This window comes from Sesamum indicum, linkage group LG3, assembly GCF_000512975.1.
Source record: "Sesamum indicum cultivar Zhongzhi No. 13 linkage group LG3, S_indicum_v1.0, whole genome shotgun sequence".
Lineage (NCBI taxonomy): Eukaryota > Viridiplantae > Streptophyta > Magnoliopsida > Lamiales > Pedaliaceae > Sesamum > Sesamum indicum.
The window spans coordinates 512761-526824 of record NC_026147.1 but is presented as its reverse complement, the minus strand read 5'-3'; the positions used below and the strand labels follow the sequence as shown (position 1 = coordinate 526824).

The following is a 14064-nucleotide window of genomic DNA, read 5'->3' as shown; positions in this document are numbered from 1 at the left end:
GGAAGCTAAAGATTTGAAGAAATAACCAAAATGTGCTGTTCTTGAAGCATGGCTAATAGCTTCCTCTCCTTTGACTAGTGCTTTGTCAATTTAACTGAAATGATGTTGGCAAGGTTGTCTTTTTTTTGTGGGTGTGATGTTGGGAAAGTATTTTGATTGCTACCTACAAATACTTGTTTCATATTTTTATTTTTATTGATCTCAATGTCTTATTTTTGTTTAAGTATTAAAATCTCCAAACAGCCTGCAACCGTCCAAAATCACTCCTTTGGTTTTGATTTTAAAAGTAGCAATTTAAAAAATTATTTTATAAAATCGCATTTGAAAATGAATTTAAAAAAACCAAAATCACACCATGAATACCTCTGGTTCAAATGTTTGTGACTCGTATTCTTTATTTTTCCCAACTTCCTTTTGAGATTGGAAATATTTAGAAATTCTTTTGCATTCATGCACTAATCGGTCTTTGTTAATCTCAAACTTAATGTTATTAGTAGAAGGGGGGGAATTGAGACAGGTTTCAAGAATTAAGAAGGTATCACAAAGCTTTTAGCTTGATTTTGAATTCTTGTTTAGATGTTTGATCATCGTGAAACCATGCAACTAAAGCACTGCACTTTCGACTCCCGCCTATCCAAACGTTCTCAAAATGCATTGGATAATTTGTTACACTATTCGCTTTGTGTCTAATGTTGCATATAGACATGGATAGATATGAAGGTAGGATGAGGCAGCTTTATTCGGATGCTTTTACACTGAATGAAATGCTACCTACAAATACAATTAATTAGTTCTCAACCAAAGAGAATATATGCTTTCTCTTACAAGCCAGGAATCTAATTGCTCAAAATTAGCAACAAACTCATCTCTAAGTATAGTTGTCAAAGAAAATTCTCGAGTTTGCTTATTTTCCTCCTTTAACATTTGATGCGCGTCTCTCTTGAAGCAACATCGACTCCCTGCGTTTCACACGGTCTTGCTTCTTTAGCTCTCATACTATGGTACATGCATTTGGATTTTCCTCGCTGAACATTGATGTGATGTTGCCATTGCCGTTTCCGTTTCCGTTGCTCCCACTGTAATACGCCTGATTGTAGTTGTCTGGTCTACTGTAGTATGAGTATCCTGGTGGTGATTGTGGATATGCATATTCAGTTGTATAGGGGGATGGCCTGTATGTGTTGTAGCTGTGAGTCACATAAACAGGTTGAGGTGGCTGTGGTGGTTGAGGTGGCTCTACTCTGAATCCTGGACGGGTGGGATAGGCGTTCCATTGTCTGCTATTGTCGTTTGGGACGTAATGAGGATAGGCGTACCGATATCCATAGTCGGGTGGATGGTGATATATGACATGAATTTCTTCATGTTCTTTTGGTTTAGAGGGCTGACTCGACTGGCTTGGCGGATCGTTATCAGATTCCTGTGATGGTTTTGCCTCTGTTGGTGGATTCTCTGGTGGTGTTGGTGGTTCTTTCTGTGCCTCAGCTGGTGGCGTTGCTTCTGCCGGTGGCTGTTCTGGCGGTGGGTTGGTAGACTCCTGTGGTGGTGGTGATTCACCTGAGCCCTCAGGTGTGCCGTTTTCAGGTGCTGGTTCTGGTGTTGGTTGAGCTGGTTCATCAGATTGTTCCGTATGTGAACAAATGATTGCAGTTTTTCTTGTCTTCTTGATGGCTTTGACAATCTTGGCAGGATCAGCCCAACCGACTATTGTTATTTTCTGCTGAGGGAAATCAACATAGAGATCATATATACCTGCCATGCCATGTACAAACCTTTCGTTAGGCAACCGACACACCTACATAATTATGACAAGAAAACAAGCTCGATATCGTTATGTCGACAGAGTTGCTAACCGGTGATGCCGTGCAAGGCCTTCTTGATCTTGTGAACGCATCCGTTGCAATCCATCCTGACCTTTATCTCTGTGATTCGAGGTTTCTGCAAATGATGAGAGAATTAGAAGAATATTTGATCCATGGATGCTATACTTCAATCCTGCATATACAGCCATGTGAATGTGATAGACATACCTCCATTTCTGGAACCATCATTGTGTGATTGATGAATGATGGAGAAGAAAGGTGGTCTGTTGTGGGGATGGGGATGGGGAGGGTGAGAAGTGAATGGAGAATCAATATATGGCAGCATATGTGCATGGAGAAGGAATATTTTAAAGTTCTTGAATTGTGGGACATGCTAAAGAATCTCTTTTTGTTGCTCTGTTTTTTTTTTTTTTTTTAAACCCGTCTCTCCCTCGCTACACACAAGACGCAGAAAGAAAACTTGTGTATATACGAAATTTTTTTACTCAAGTCAGTTTTCGCAAATGAAATCAATCATATAATAAGAATAATACACTTGTCATGTGATTGCTCACTTTTTTAACACAATAAGTGTATTACACTTGTCATATACAGTAATTAATTCAAAATTGGTCAAACTTGATTCGAGGCATCAAATGTAAAAACATAATATGATATTTGCAACAGTTGAAAATAAATAGTTATCATTTTTTGTCGAAAATAAGCCCCCAAAAAGAAAATTCAATTTGATATATTGTTTTTTGCTTTTCAATTGCTAAATTAAACTAATATAAGTCAAGAGCCGTAAACAATCTTTTATCAATTACTGTAACTTTGATATCAATTGTTTTTTATTTTTCACTTTTATTTTCAAACACTATGATCAACTTTTACAACAGCTAAACTTATAATTTTCATTTCAAAATTTTCTCAAAATAAAAGTAGAAGTTATTCCAAACGTTCCTTATATAGTGCAAATCATGTCATAATAGCATTAGAACTCACTTCTTTATGATGTGTTGCGATCTCGAGAATTCTTTAGTGTAAATTATGTCATATCAGTAATGAAAATCCGCGTGATGATTATATATGCGATTGTTGGGTGTTTTCACAGATAAATTAGAAGGAATTTTTTTTAGTGTAGAAGGACATATATATATATAATTATGCCATCTTTGTGCATGTTTATGACATCCAAAACCGCCCATGAAAAGGAAAAGAGGAAAATAGGAGAAGATAGATAGAAAGATAGGAGAAATGAAATGTCTCAATGGTCAAACAATACAAAAGTAGCTTTTGGGAGTGAAGGATATCCACACTTGGCGAATCCTTTTTCTTACAAGAAACAGATCATCATCATCAATAAAATCAAACACAAATAAATTAGGATTAATTACACTTTGACCCCTCTAAAAATAAAAATGCACTTTCTCTAAAAAAAAATTAAAATTACATTTATACCCCTTAAAAATTCATGTTTACACATGATTCACTTTTGTTATGGTTTGGACAAAAAATATTGACGTTAATAAAAAAATTACATAAATTTCTCTATAAAAGAATATAATAATATGTATGTATATATGTAATATATCTATTCCTTTTATAAGTATAAAAAAAATATAGGAATGTCAAATAAGGTACAATAGTAAAATTTATATAATTTTTTTTGTGGGCGTCAACGTTTTCTATTCAAACCTTAATGAAAGGATGTAAAATATAAATGGAGAATTTTTTAAGAAAATGTAAATATAGTTTTGAATCTTTTTAAAAAAAATATATAATTTTGTATTTTGGAGGGGTTGAAGTGAAATTAACTCAATAAATTAATGTAAGAACAAAATGTGGTATTTTATTAGCAATGAGTTGTTTATGTGATTTGTAAAGCACAAACCCCCTCTTCCCTTTTAGCCCATAAAGATTGATGGAGACCAAGAGATTCTCTTCGTGGCTCTTTCATAGTGATTGCTCAGGAGCTAACGGTAGCTAGCAATCGCTTTGAATTTTCTATTTTAAATTATATTGTATTTTTTATTTTATTTAATTATATATAAATTTAAATAAAATAGATAGACATGAATTTTGTACATATAATGTATATATAAAATAGATAGAAAATGAAACATAATTTAAAATAAAAAATTCAATCCAATAAAAAACGCTTGGATCAATCGAACCAATTAATAATTTTATAATTTAACTGATTCAATCTCTGATTTGATTCTAAAAACATTGATTACGTAGCCTTTACAATTGTCTTCTTCTTCTTCTTGATCATGCATGCATGTTTCTATGATCTTTATGAAGGTCATGTCTTGGTGAGGTGTTATTTACACCTTTTTTTGCCTAGATTTTTTAATTTTTATTCTCTCGATCCAAAAATGAAAGTTCGCTTTTTAATTTTCAATATTTTATTTTTCAAATATATATTATTAATCAAAATATACAGTAATATATTATGTTGTTAAGTTTTAATCACTATGATCTCTTTTATTTGGGATGATGGGATTTTTAGGTGGTATTGATAATTTCATAATAAATGTTGGGATTGAGTTAAAATTAATTATATTAAGTGACTGAATTTTATATTTGCTAGTATTGACGAAATAACGATATAGATAATATATTGTTTACTTTTAACTATAATTTTATGAAATTGAATTGTGGATTACTTTGGATTTTTTCGAATTACCCCTAACGTTTTTTTCAGGCATTATTTGATTTTTTTTGTTTTGTTAGAAAATGTAACATACTTATATACATAAAGTCAAGTCAAATAATATATTTTATATAAAACTTAAGTATACATATAATATTTTATGTAAAAAGTTAAGTAATATATCTTATATAAAAGTTAAAAAATATATTTTATAAAAAAAGTATATGTATATATATATATAGAGAGAGAGAGAGGACAACGACGAGCGAGGGTTGGGGGACTAAGGAGGCGAGGCGAGGCGAGGGGTGGGGGACTGGGGAGGGGATGGCCAAGCGAGAGGGAGGTGGACAGAATGGGGCCACGGATGGTGGGCATCTCCGGGGTAGGGAAGGGAAAGGATGAGGGGATGGCGATGACAGCTATTAGGGGAGTTGGAGTAATTAAATTCAAAATAAGCGGCATACATGAGAGAATGCGGTTTATCGCGAGGAGAAAATGAGGATCCAAAATTTAATCAGCACACTTTAGGCTTAGATGATAATGTAATTTTACCTTTCATAAGTTGGAGTTTAATCAGAATACAATTAAAAGTAGCAACAGACCGACATTGAATGTATCGGCCAACCCTAAATGAAGTAAACGAAAAATAAAAAATAATTGTCTTCAATATTAGGGTTAATAAGCCCAAGTAAAAGAGCCCTATAAAAGTAACAATGTAAATTTGTATAAGTATCATTAAAAAATAATTTGTTGAATAAAAACAAATATTTAAATTTGGAACTAAGGGATGCAATAATGATATGTATAAAGAAAATAAACAAAGTAAATGAACACAAACACAACCACCTTGACGGGTCCTAATAAGAAGGGCTTTTTCAGGATCCTAGGATTTTAAAATGTTTAAACAGGACTAAGGTTTATGTTTTTTTATTTCCAACACATTCGATCGAATTTGATGACGTGAAATCATAACCATCGATCGCTAAATTTTTAGAAAATTATAATTACGATATGTGGATCTATATAAGTACGAATATTTGACCTATAAATAATTCAAAATTATTTCGTGGTCAAGATATATCATTTATTGAGATAATATTTTTTTTTTTGACGGATTTAAATTTTAGTTAGATACCTCCTAATGAGTCTAATGTGTGCTCATTTTCTCATGTCTTAAGCATCTATTCAAATTGGACTACCCTCGAAGTTATTGCGATTCAAACTTATATATATCAGACTTAAAACCCCTCCTCTTCTTATTTAAATTTTATTTGTTAATTGCATAAAATTCAAGATTTTGTTCTTCAGTTCTCAAAATTACCTTTCTATTTATTAAAAAAGAAATATGTAATGCGTCTCCCAAAATTAAGAATTTGGCTAATATTCATATCTATATAAATATATCTTTTTCTTTTATACGTGAAAATGGAATGGTGGTGGTGGGGTTCCAATGGTTGAAGAATATTAAGAGTCGTGTGTGCATACCAACTCTTTTTTTGGAAAATGAAATGCGTTTTGTGTGGAGAGGATGCAGGGAAACGCATTTGATCATACTTTAATAATTTTGTTCTTTTTCATTTTTAGTATATTCATTATTAAATTTTTGTATAACCAATTTTGATATATGGAAAAATAACACGGGTCGATGAGTTTGGACTATCGTTTGAGGTTGGACTAGAGCGCTTATAATCTTGAAGAGACTTGCAAAACAACACATTAGCACTCCAACGCTCAAGTTAGTATTGAATCACAAATAGGATAAAATAAAAAGGTAAAGAGAAGTAATAAGGAATTACAATACGTTGATGTAGTTAAGGAAAATATGCAGAAATTACAAGAGAGTGCATAGTGAATGCTTGAAAGAAATGCTTTTCTAAAATTTGGAGAACGTCCCCAACTTTAGGGACCAAACCTTTATTTATAAAGGGGATTTCCCCATCAACTGGGGGTTTATCTCTCCGCTTTCGTTTGTGGGGAGAGGAGTTAGGGTGGTTAGATAAGCGGTTGGATATGTTCTCAGTGGGTATCCTTTTGATGGAGATACTCTTCACTAGTAGGGAGTTTTAGCCGCCAAGGGGTCCTGATTTTTAGGGAGTTCTTCCGTGTCTAAACTGCATCCTTAGGGCTAATGTGGCAGTCGGCGGCAAGCTAATTGTGCGCCATGTGGAGATTACCAAGTGTGGGCCTTTGGGCTGGTCACCCTTATTGGGTCGTGTTCATAGGTTGAGTCCAAGGATGCCTTGGGCATTCGACTTCTGTCCAAGCTAGTGGGCCTTCGGAGATATTGGGGCAAATATATTGGATGGGTCCATGCCTTTGTTGCTCTTTTTGGACTGCTCGACCCACTTAAAGTGGGAACTAATGGAACAAGTGCTAGAAAGTAAAAATGGTTCAATGAGTAAAGAAAAAAGTATTATTGCTTGATTTTGTGTATAATAGAGACATTGATACAGACAAGGCTCTAAGTACGAAATTAAGATGCTTCCTTAAACTAATATAGTAGTAAATTGGGTAAAAACTAAGTAGACTCAAATTATATGAACGTGTTAATGTATGAAGGGTGTCCCTCTGAACTTGTGAATGTGGGAGTGTTAGAATTGTGAATGGATGCATGAAGGTGAATTGTCTTCCTTTCGTTGGGCTAGAGCTCTGTGTCCCTCTGAACATGTGAATATGTGAATGTGGGAGTGTCAAAATTGTGAATGGATGTATCTCCTTCCATCGGGGGGAGAGCTCTATTTATAGACAACTACTGCGGCAACCTCTGCAGAAGGGGGCGATGGAGGACACATAGTCATCATAGCTCCTTCTGCAATCACCCTCAAATTTTTCAAGGGCGGCGTAGGTCGTGTGGTTGCTCGACAATCACCCAAAGAAGATTGGGCAATTTCCATCACCCAAATCGAGGTTGACTTCACTGTCACCCCCTCTTGAGCCGGGCAGGGGGACGTGACCTTTATATGGGGCAACTTAACAAATCAAATTTTTAAAACAAAAAAGTTTTATTGATTAAGCTTTAAAATTTAGTTCCAAATAATTCAATTATCTTAAAAATTAATAAAATATACTTATAAGCATCAAATCACTTGAATTCAACTAGTATTTGATTCAATTAAAAAAGTCTTTGATAGCTCTTTGGGTAATTATTACAAAATTATTATGCATAATCTAATATTTTACAAGTTCTGATACACTTTTTATTTAATACCTTAAGAACTTACTTTTAAAATAAAATTCAATAGGTTTAAAATCTTGGTCTATAAGATTCATTTCAATCAATTATATAAAATTCATTTCATTATTCACATAATTTTATATAATAATATTTTTGGCTCGACTCGATTTATTTATAGAATAAAGTAAGCTTGGAAATGGGGTGCAACACACTATATTTATTTTCATTTTCAAGTTATTTTCGGAATGAATCAAAACATACTTAATGTTTGACATCATACAAAAACACCTTATATGGGTGTTTTTAACTATTTTAGCATAAATAAATACATATATATACACACACATATACAAAAATATGTATAAAAAAAGACATAATTTGACAATGACAATAATTTTTTTCTCTCAAAACACAACGTCAAATATACATTACTTATTTTAAATTATCTCCAAAAACAAATCCAAACATACATACTATCTCTAACATATACTTATTTATCTTTATTTTTTTCTCTCTATCTCTATAAAACACAATAAAACACTTCGAAAATGAATCCAAATACTGTAGCAAAGTCAAGAAAGGGAATCTTTCTTTGTTTGCTATATTTCACTCATTAACCCCAAAAAGAACCCCATATAAAGTGTTGATTAAGTCTTGATTTAATTGAATATTTTCATGAGATCTTTCTTTCTTTCTTTCTTTCTTTATTATTTCAAGTATTATGTTTTATGATTTATGGATTGTCAATTGTTATTAATTACACATATACATATATAAGAATGTGTCTATAATAAATATCTTATTATATATTTAAAAATTTTAAAATTATTATAAAATATTAAATAAATTAGAATTAACTCTTTGAGATTTATAATAGTTATAAATATTTTTTTATTTAACAAATTATAAACAACTCCTTAAAATTAACTGCTTTGTTTTATTTTATTTTTGGCCCATCTCTAGTTAGATTGAAACATGTAGAAACAACATATCTTGGTGTTTTTATCTCATTTTCCGTAAATATATATATATACATACACATATATAAATATATATAAAAGATACGTGATTTGACAATGAATAGTAACTTTTTTATTTCCAAATACAATATTAAATATATAATATTTACATATATATATAAAAGAAACCATGAACAGTAATTCTTATCTTTCAAAATATAATATTATATATAATATTTATTTTAAATTATTTTAGATTATTTTTAAAAATAAATTCCAACGTACACACTCGTGTCAAACAAATATATGAAAATATCTAATGTTGAATAAAAGTCTAAATAAAGACTCAAGAGGGTTATAGCAGGGATAATTAGGTAATTTGACTCTAGAATCCTCTGGAACTAACGCACACGAGACCTACGGTGTACCTTCATGCTGGAGTCTTTGCATCCACAATTCGTTTCGTTGGGCTTCAGAAATATTCAAGCAAACCCCAGTCTTCAAAACCCTAATCAAGAATCCCTAATTCCCCAAATTCACTTAAAACCTCTTCAGAACCCTAATTCGTGATTTCGAAGACCCCGGTAGTTAAAATCCTTAGGTGAAAAGAATCAAGCACATACAGACTTTACATACTGATCAATTGGTGGAAATTGTGTTTCTTTTTTTGTTAATTATTAATTGGGTGAAATGTCGTCGAGGAGGAGGAGGTCGGGGGACGAAAGATTGTACTATACTCCACCAGCGATGCGAAGAAACAACCAGTTGCAGCAGCAGCAACAGCAGCAGTTGAAGTCAAAGTCTTCATCTTCATCATTAGCTGAAAGAAGAGGATCTGAGTCGGATTCAAATTTGGATCGGTTCTTGGAGCATACCACTCCTGCTGTGCCGGCTCAGCATTTTCCTAGGGTAAATAAAGAAAATGTTTCTTTTCCAATTTTAAGAAAATGTGAAATGACAATTCTTTTTTTGCTATTTTGAAGGGGGATAAATTTCGTTTAGAGTTTGTTTAGTTTCTTGATTGGTATGTGTGTAAAGTTGTTATCTTGTTGGAAGTTCATTTAGTTACTTTGAGGGAAGAAGTGGATTAGGCTAAATGAAGAACTGTTTAGCTCAGAAAATAATGGCATAGTCATAAGAAATGAGGTTCATTAGAGTAGTTGGCAAGTGAATTGAGTATTCTTTTAGGCTCTTCCTTTTTCTTTTTTAAATTTATAGGGAAATCAATTGCTTGAGGTTACTATGAATTGGATCTATTACGTTCAGCCTTTCTTACGGGGTAATGAATGAATAGTTTATGCTATTTAAGTTAAACGTTTGTCATTGTATTCATTTTGTATATTGACATTCTTAACTGTTGATTTAACTGAGCATAAGTGGTGAAAATGCAACTGGAATATGTTTTTTATTTTTAATTGAAGATCACAATGGTTGCTCTACAACATCGAACCAATGCTTTTTCTTAGGTGATTCTTTTAACTAGATTAGCTATACATTATGTCATTTTACCAAGTGAAAGGAAATTGCTCTTTCCTATGCACTGAGTAGCGAAGAAGTGCTAGGATTAAAAGTGATAGAGTTAGACTGGAAGAAAGAAAATGAGAAAATTCATTTGGGTCTTCTAATCAATGGAACTAATGAAGAATGTTTTTTTTTTTCCTGTAAATGAAACTAAGACAATTCTAAGAGATTGTCCTAAGAAGAAAACTCAGAATCTGGTAACCTTTTATGATTTTGTTCTGTTTCTTCCCCCTTCTGCTGTCTTATTCCGCTTTGGTGTCCTGGAGTTTTGGTTGGAAATGTTTTCCTGAGTAGAAATATTTTGTCTGCTCATTGAGGTTAATTTACGTTTTGGTCATTGGGGAGAAAACTTCATGGATTTGTGATTTGTCTGCTCGTTTGTTATTATGTGTTCTACTTAAAATTCCTTCTTTTTTTTCCCTCTGTCTTTTAAACATGGAAACACATGGAGTTGTAATGTATCATCTTGATTTTCCTGTGTTAGTGTTCTTGGAGTAGCCGGCAATTGGAGGACTTTATGCTTCTGAGTAACCTGAATTTTGTGACTTATTATTCATTTTGCTGTTTCTCCCTTGACTATAAACACAGTGTTTTCTTTATCTTTTTTTCATTCTTTGTCATCCATTTTAATCTTTTCTTCATGGAGGAAAGATGTTTACACTGTTTGTAGCCTGTAGGGGATTTATGTGTTCTGACCTCTTTCCTTATGGATACCATTCACCTCCGTTGTTCAGTGATTGTCATAACATGATGAAAATCATGGAACAAATGACGGTCAGTACAGATCATTAGACTTACCAAATCAATTATAGTACCTCATGTCCCAGTGTTATTCATCTTAACCAGGATGAATTATAGTCTCTTTGTGCAGTTCTTAATCTCTACGATTTTATTTGTTTCACATGTTTCTGATTAAGTGATTATTGAAGCAAATTTTTAAGTTCTAACTTGATGCATTTTTGTTAATATACAGACAAGCGTGCAGGCATGGAGGAACCGTAACCGTGAGTTCCATCCGTACTTCATTCTTGGTGATCTTTGGGAATCTTTCAGAGAGTGGAGTGTTTATGGAGCTGGAGTTCCTTTGGTTTTGAATGGGACTGATTCTGTTGTCCAATATTATGTGCCATTCTTGTCCGGTATTCAACTTTATGTAGATCCCTCAAGAAATGTCATGGAGCAGAGGTGAGCATCATCTTTTTGTGTGTATTTCCTTTATTACAAACTCTTTAGACATGAAATTAATTTAAAATTTGATCATAAGTCTCGAAATGGAATAGACCATTATTATTTAGCGTTCAGCAGATATTCTTGATTCCTGGGAGAAATAGGTGTAGTTGTTGGTAGAGACCACTTGCCTTCAGCTTGAATCAGACAATGCTTACAGTTATTTTGAGTTCTTTGACTGGAAACACTTTACTCAGGTTATCAATACAGGAAGGCAGTAACTTCATGTGTAATGTCTTCACAGTGGAATATGCAAAGTAAATTAACAATGATATGCTGAAAATTGTTGCTTAATTCTAAAGTTTATGCTGCAACATTATTCAGTTGTCAGCATTTCTATGTAATATATCAGGGTGCTTATCTGTGTTGGAGGATTTTATTTAACTCAGTTTCTTCTCTATGTTGAACCTTGTAGCAGGAGACCTGGTGAAGAGAGTGATACTTATACATCCAGTAGTGATGGCGACAATGAATGTGGAGCTGATAGAGGGGCTGATAATAATCGGGGATATTGGCACCAGCAGAGCGCAATGGGCCAAGGATATTACAGGCTTACAGGAAAAAACCATGGTTTCATGGGATCTTCAGTTGATGGGGGTGACATTAGCAACCCCCCCGGGCTACTTATCTTTGAGTATTTTGAGAGGGAGCTTCCATTTCACCGTGAACCATTAGCTGATAAGGCAAGTCTTCTTATTTTCTAGACCATTTAAACAGGCGCTATGATTGTTATGCATTGACATAATATACTTGCATTTGTTGCATTCAACAGATATCAATTCTCGCCTCTCGTTTTCCTGTACTAAAAACATACAGAAGCTGTGACTTGACTCCAGCAAGCTGGATTTCTATTGCTTGGTAAGCTTTCTTATCAACTAAGCAAAGATGGTATGGTGCTAATTCTTGTTCCCATCTGAAACTGAAAGAGGTGGTGTCTATTATGCAGGTACCCCATTTACAGAATACCTGTGGGTCCAACCCTGCAAAATGTTGATGCCTGTTTCTTGACTTTCCATTCTCTTGCAAAACCTGTTACAAGTGAGTCACTTCCCTAATTTATCATTTCCGCCTTTGCTATCCTGATAGCCTCTTTTCTTGTGCTTGCAATGTGGTCACATAGATAGTGTGAATCAAACTAGGGTTCTCTATCTGATAGAATCATAGTACAGTATTGCCTGTTGCATAAATTCCAGAACTCAAAACAGAGTTCATGATTTAGTAGAAAGAATTAGGATTAGTTATGTTGACTTCTTCTAGAGCTAGTATATTTAGTGACTACATTTCCGGCTTTTGGAATTACAAATACTTTTGGTAATTATACCAATGCCAGAGGGAGGCCGTTGTCATTAATTGAAAAGATTGTTGTACTCTTTGTTCTGGTTATGACTGGTAGGTAGATATCTCTATACCAGAACTTATTGGCAAACAATTTCACGTCTGCAGGTGGTGAAGGGGGGCTTGATGCTGGTAGCAAACTCTCATTACCTACCTTTGGACTCGTTTCGTACAAGTTTAAAGTCTCTGACTGGGACGGAAATGGAGTTCAAGAAGGACAGAAAATCAATTCCCTCTTGCGAGCCGCTGACAACTGGCTTCGGCTTTTGCAAGTAAATCACCCTGATTACAGTTTTTTCACATCGCGCAGCTCATACTGGAGATAGAAAGCTGAGACACAAGCTCAGCTTGTTTGTTCTCCAACAAATTCCAGACTGCATCGGCCCTTTGGAGATATACAGACTTAGAGCTATTTTCTCTGCCTTGCTTGGCTAAAGTTTTTGCTCGTATAGCTAAGTGATTCGCGTAGCGAAGAAGTTATGGCAACTTTATGAGTAGCTTTTCTGCATCCTAATACAGCGAATTATGTGGGTGATGGGTTTGTGAAACTTTGATAAATGACTCAAATGTTAGGCTGGCTTTTCTTACATGCCCCTCGGTGAAACAAGTTCTTGCAACTTTAACAGTCGATTTGATGATGACGAATAGTATATGTATACAACTCTTTAGATTTGCATACAATTATACAGATCATATAGATTAGTGAGCTTGTGTAAGTTATTTGTGAATTACAAGTTTTGCCTTACAGCACCATATATGCATGATTTTCTATACTTTTTCATCCTAAAAGTATCAATAGATTTGGTGCTCTTGTTTCTGTGTTCGGTTTGAAAGAATAAGGAGCTACAAATTGAACACTTGTGGCGTAAGAAATCTGTCTTGCCAGAAGAACAATTTTGACAGTGACCAGAATTCATTGACCTGTGTGTTTCAATTACCCTTACAATGAGGGAAAATTACATCGCTCTTTTTTAAAATTTAATGTAATTACACAAACTTTTTGTAATTGAAAAGTAATTTTTATTTTCGTTTGACAAATAAACTTTTTGTTAGTTAAAATTTTTTTTATCAAATTTATTAATGTTAGCAGTAAAATTGAATGAGCATCCATATGTATCTGTAATTGCTTTATTACTGATTTATTGAAGGTCAAATAAATATTTTTTTCACTAAATTACCTTTAAACATCTTCACACATTAATATATGTGAAGAGTTATCTATAATAAACTAGTATGAAGTTAATTGAGGGTAATATGAATTTTTTTTTCATTCAATTTTTTGTTAATATGAATAAATTCAGTAAATTTAAATTAATTGGGGATCAATTTATTAGACGGAATTAAATGTGTACTAGATATAATTTTTTAAACTATAAGAGGTTCGCG

At 33.4% G+C, this 14064-nt stretch overlaps 2 protein-coding genes across 3 annotated transcripts; one reads left to right on the top strand and one right to left on the bottom strand.

Annotated features, from left to right (window-relative positions):
• Window positions 696-2184, bottom strand: LOC105156862 (leucine-rich repeat extensin-like protein 3). Its single transcript, XM_011073108.2, has 3 exons — window positions 2031-2184; window positions 1854-1938; window positions 696-1752 (listed from the first exon to the last, which is right to left on the bottom strand). Exons 1-3 carry the CDS (start codon window positions 2154-2156, stop codon window positions 992-994), a joined length of 972 nt encoding a protein of 323 aa, XP_011071410.2. The 5' UTR covers window positions 2157-2184; the 3' UTR covers window positions 696-991.
• On the top strand, window positions 9048-13467 carry LOC105156861. 2 transcript variants are annotated; one of them, XM_011073107.2, is made up of 6 exons: window positions 9048-9504; window positions 11090-11301; window positions 11762-12026; window positions 12116-12201; window positions 12290-12381; window positions 12787-13467. In XM_011073107.2, exons 1-6 carry the CDS (start codon window positions 9286-9288, stop codon window positions 13002-13004), a joined length of 1092 nt encoding a protein of 363 aa, XP_011071409.1. In that variant the 5' UTR covers window positions 9048-9285; the 3' UTR covers window positions 13005-13467. The 2 variants fall into 2 exon arrangements, with proteins under 2 accessions (XP_011071409.1, XP_011071408.1); XM_011073106.2 differs by having other exon boundaries at window positions 11759-12026.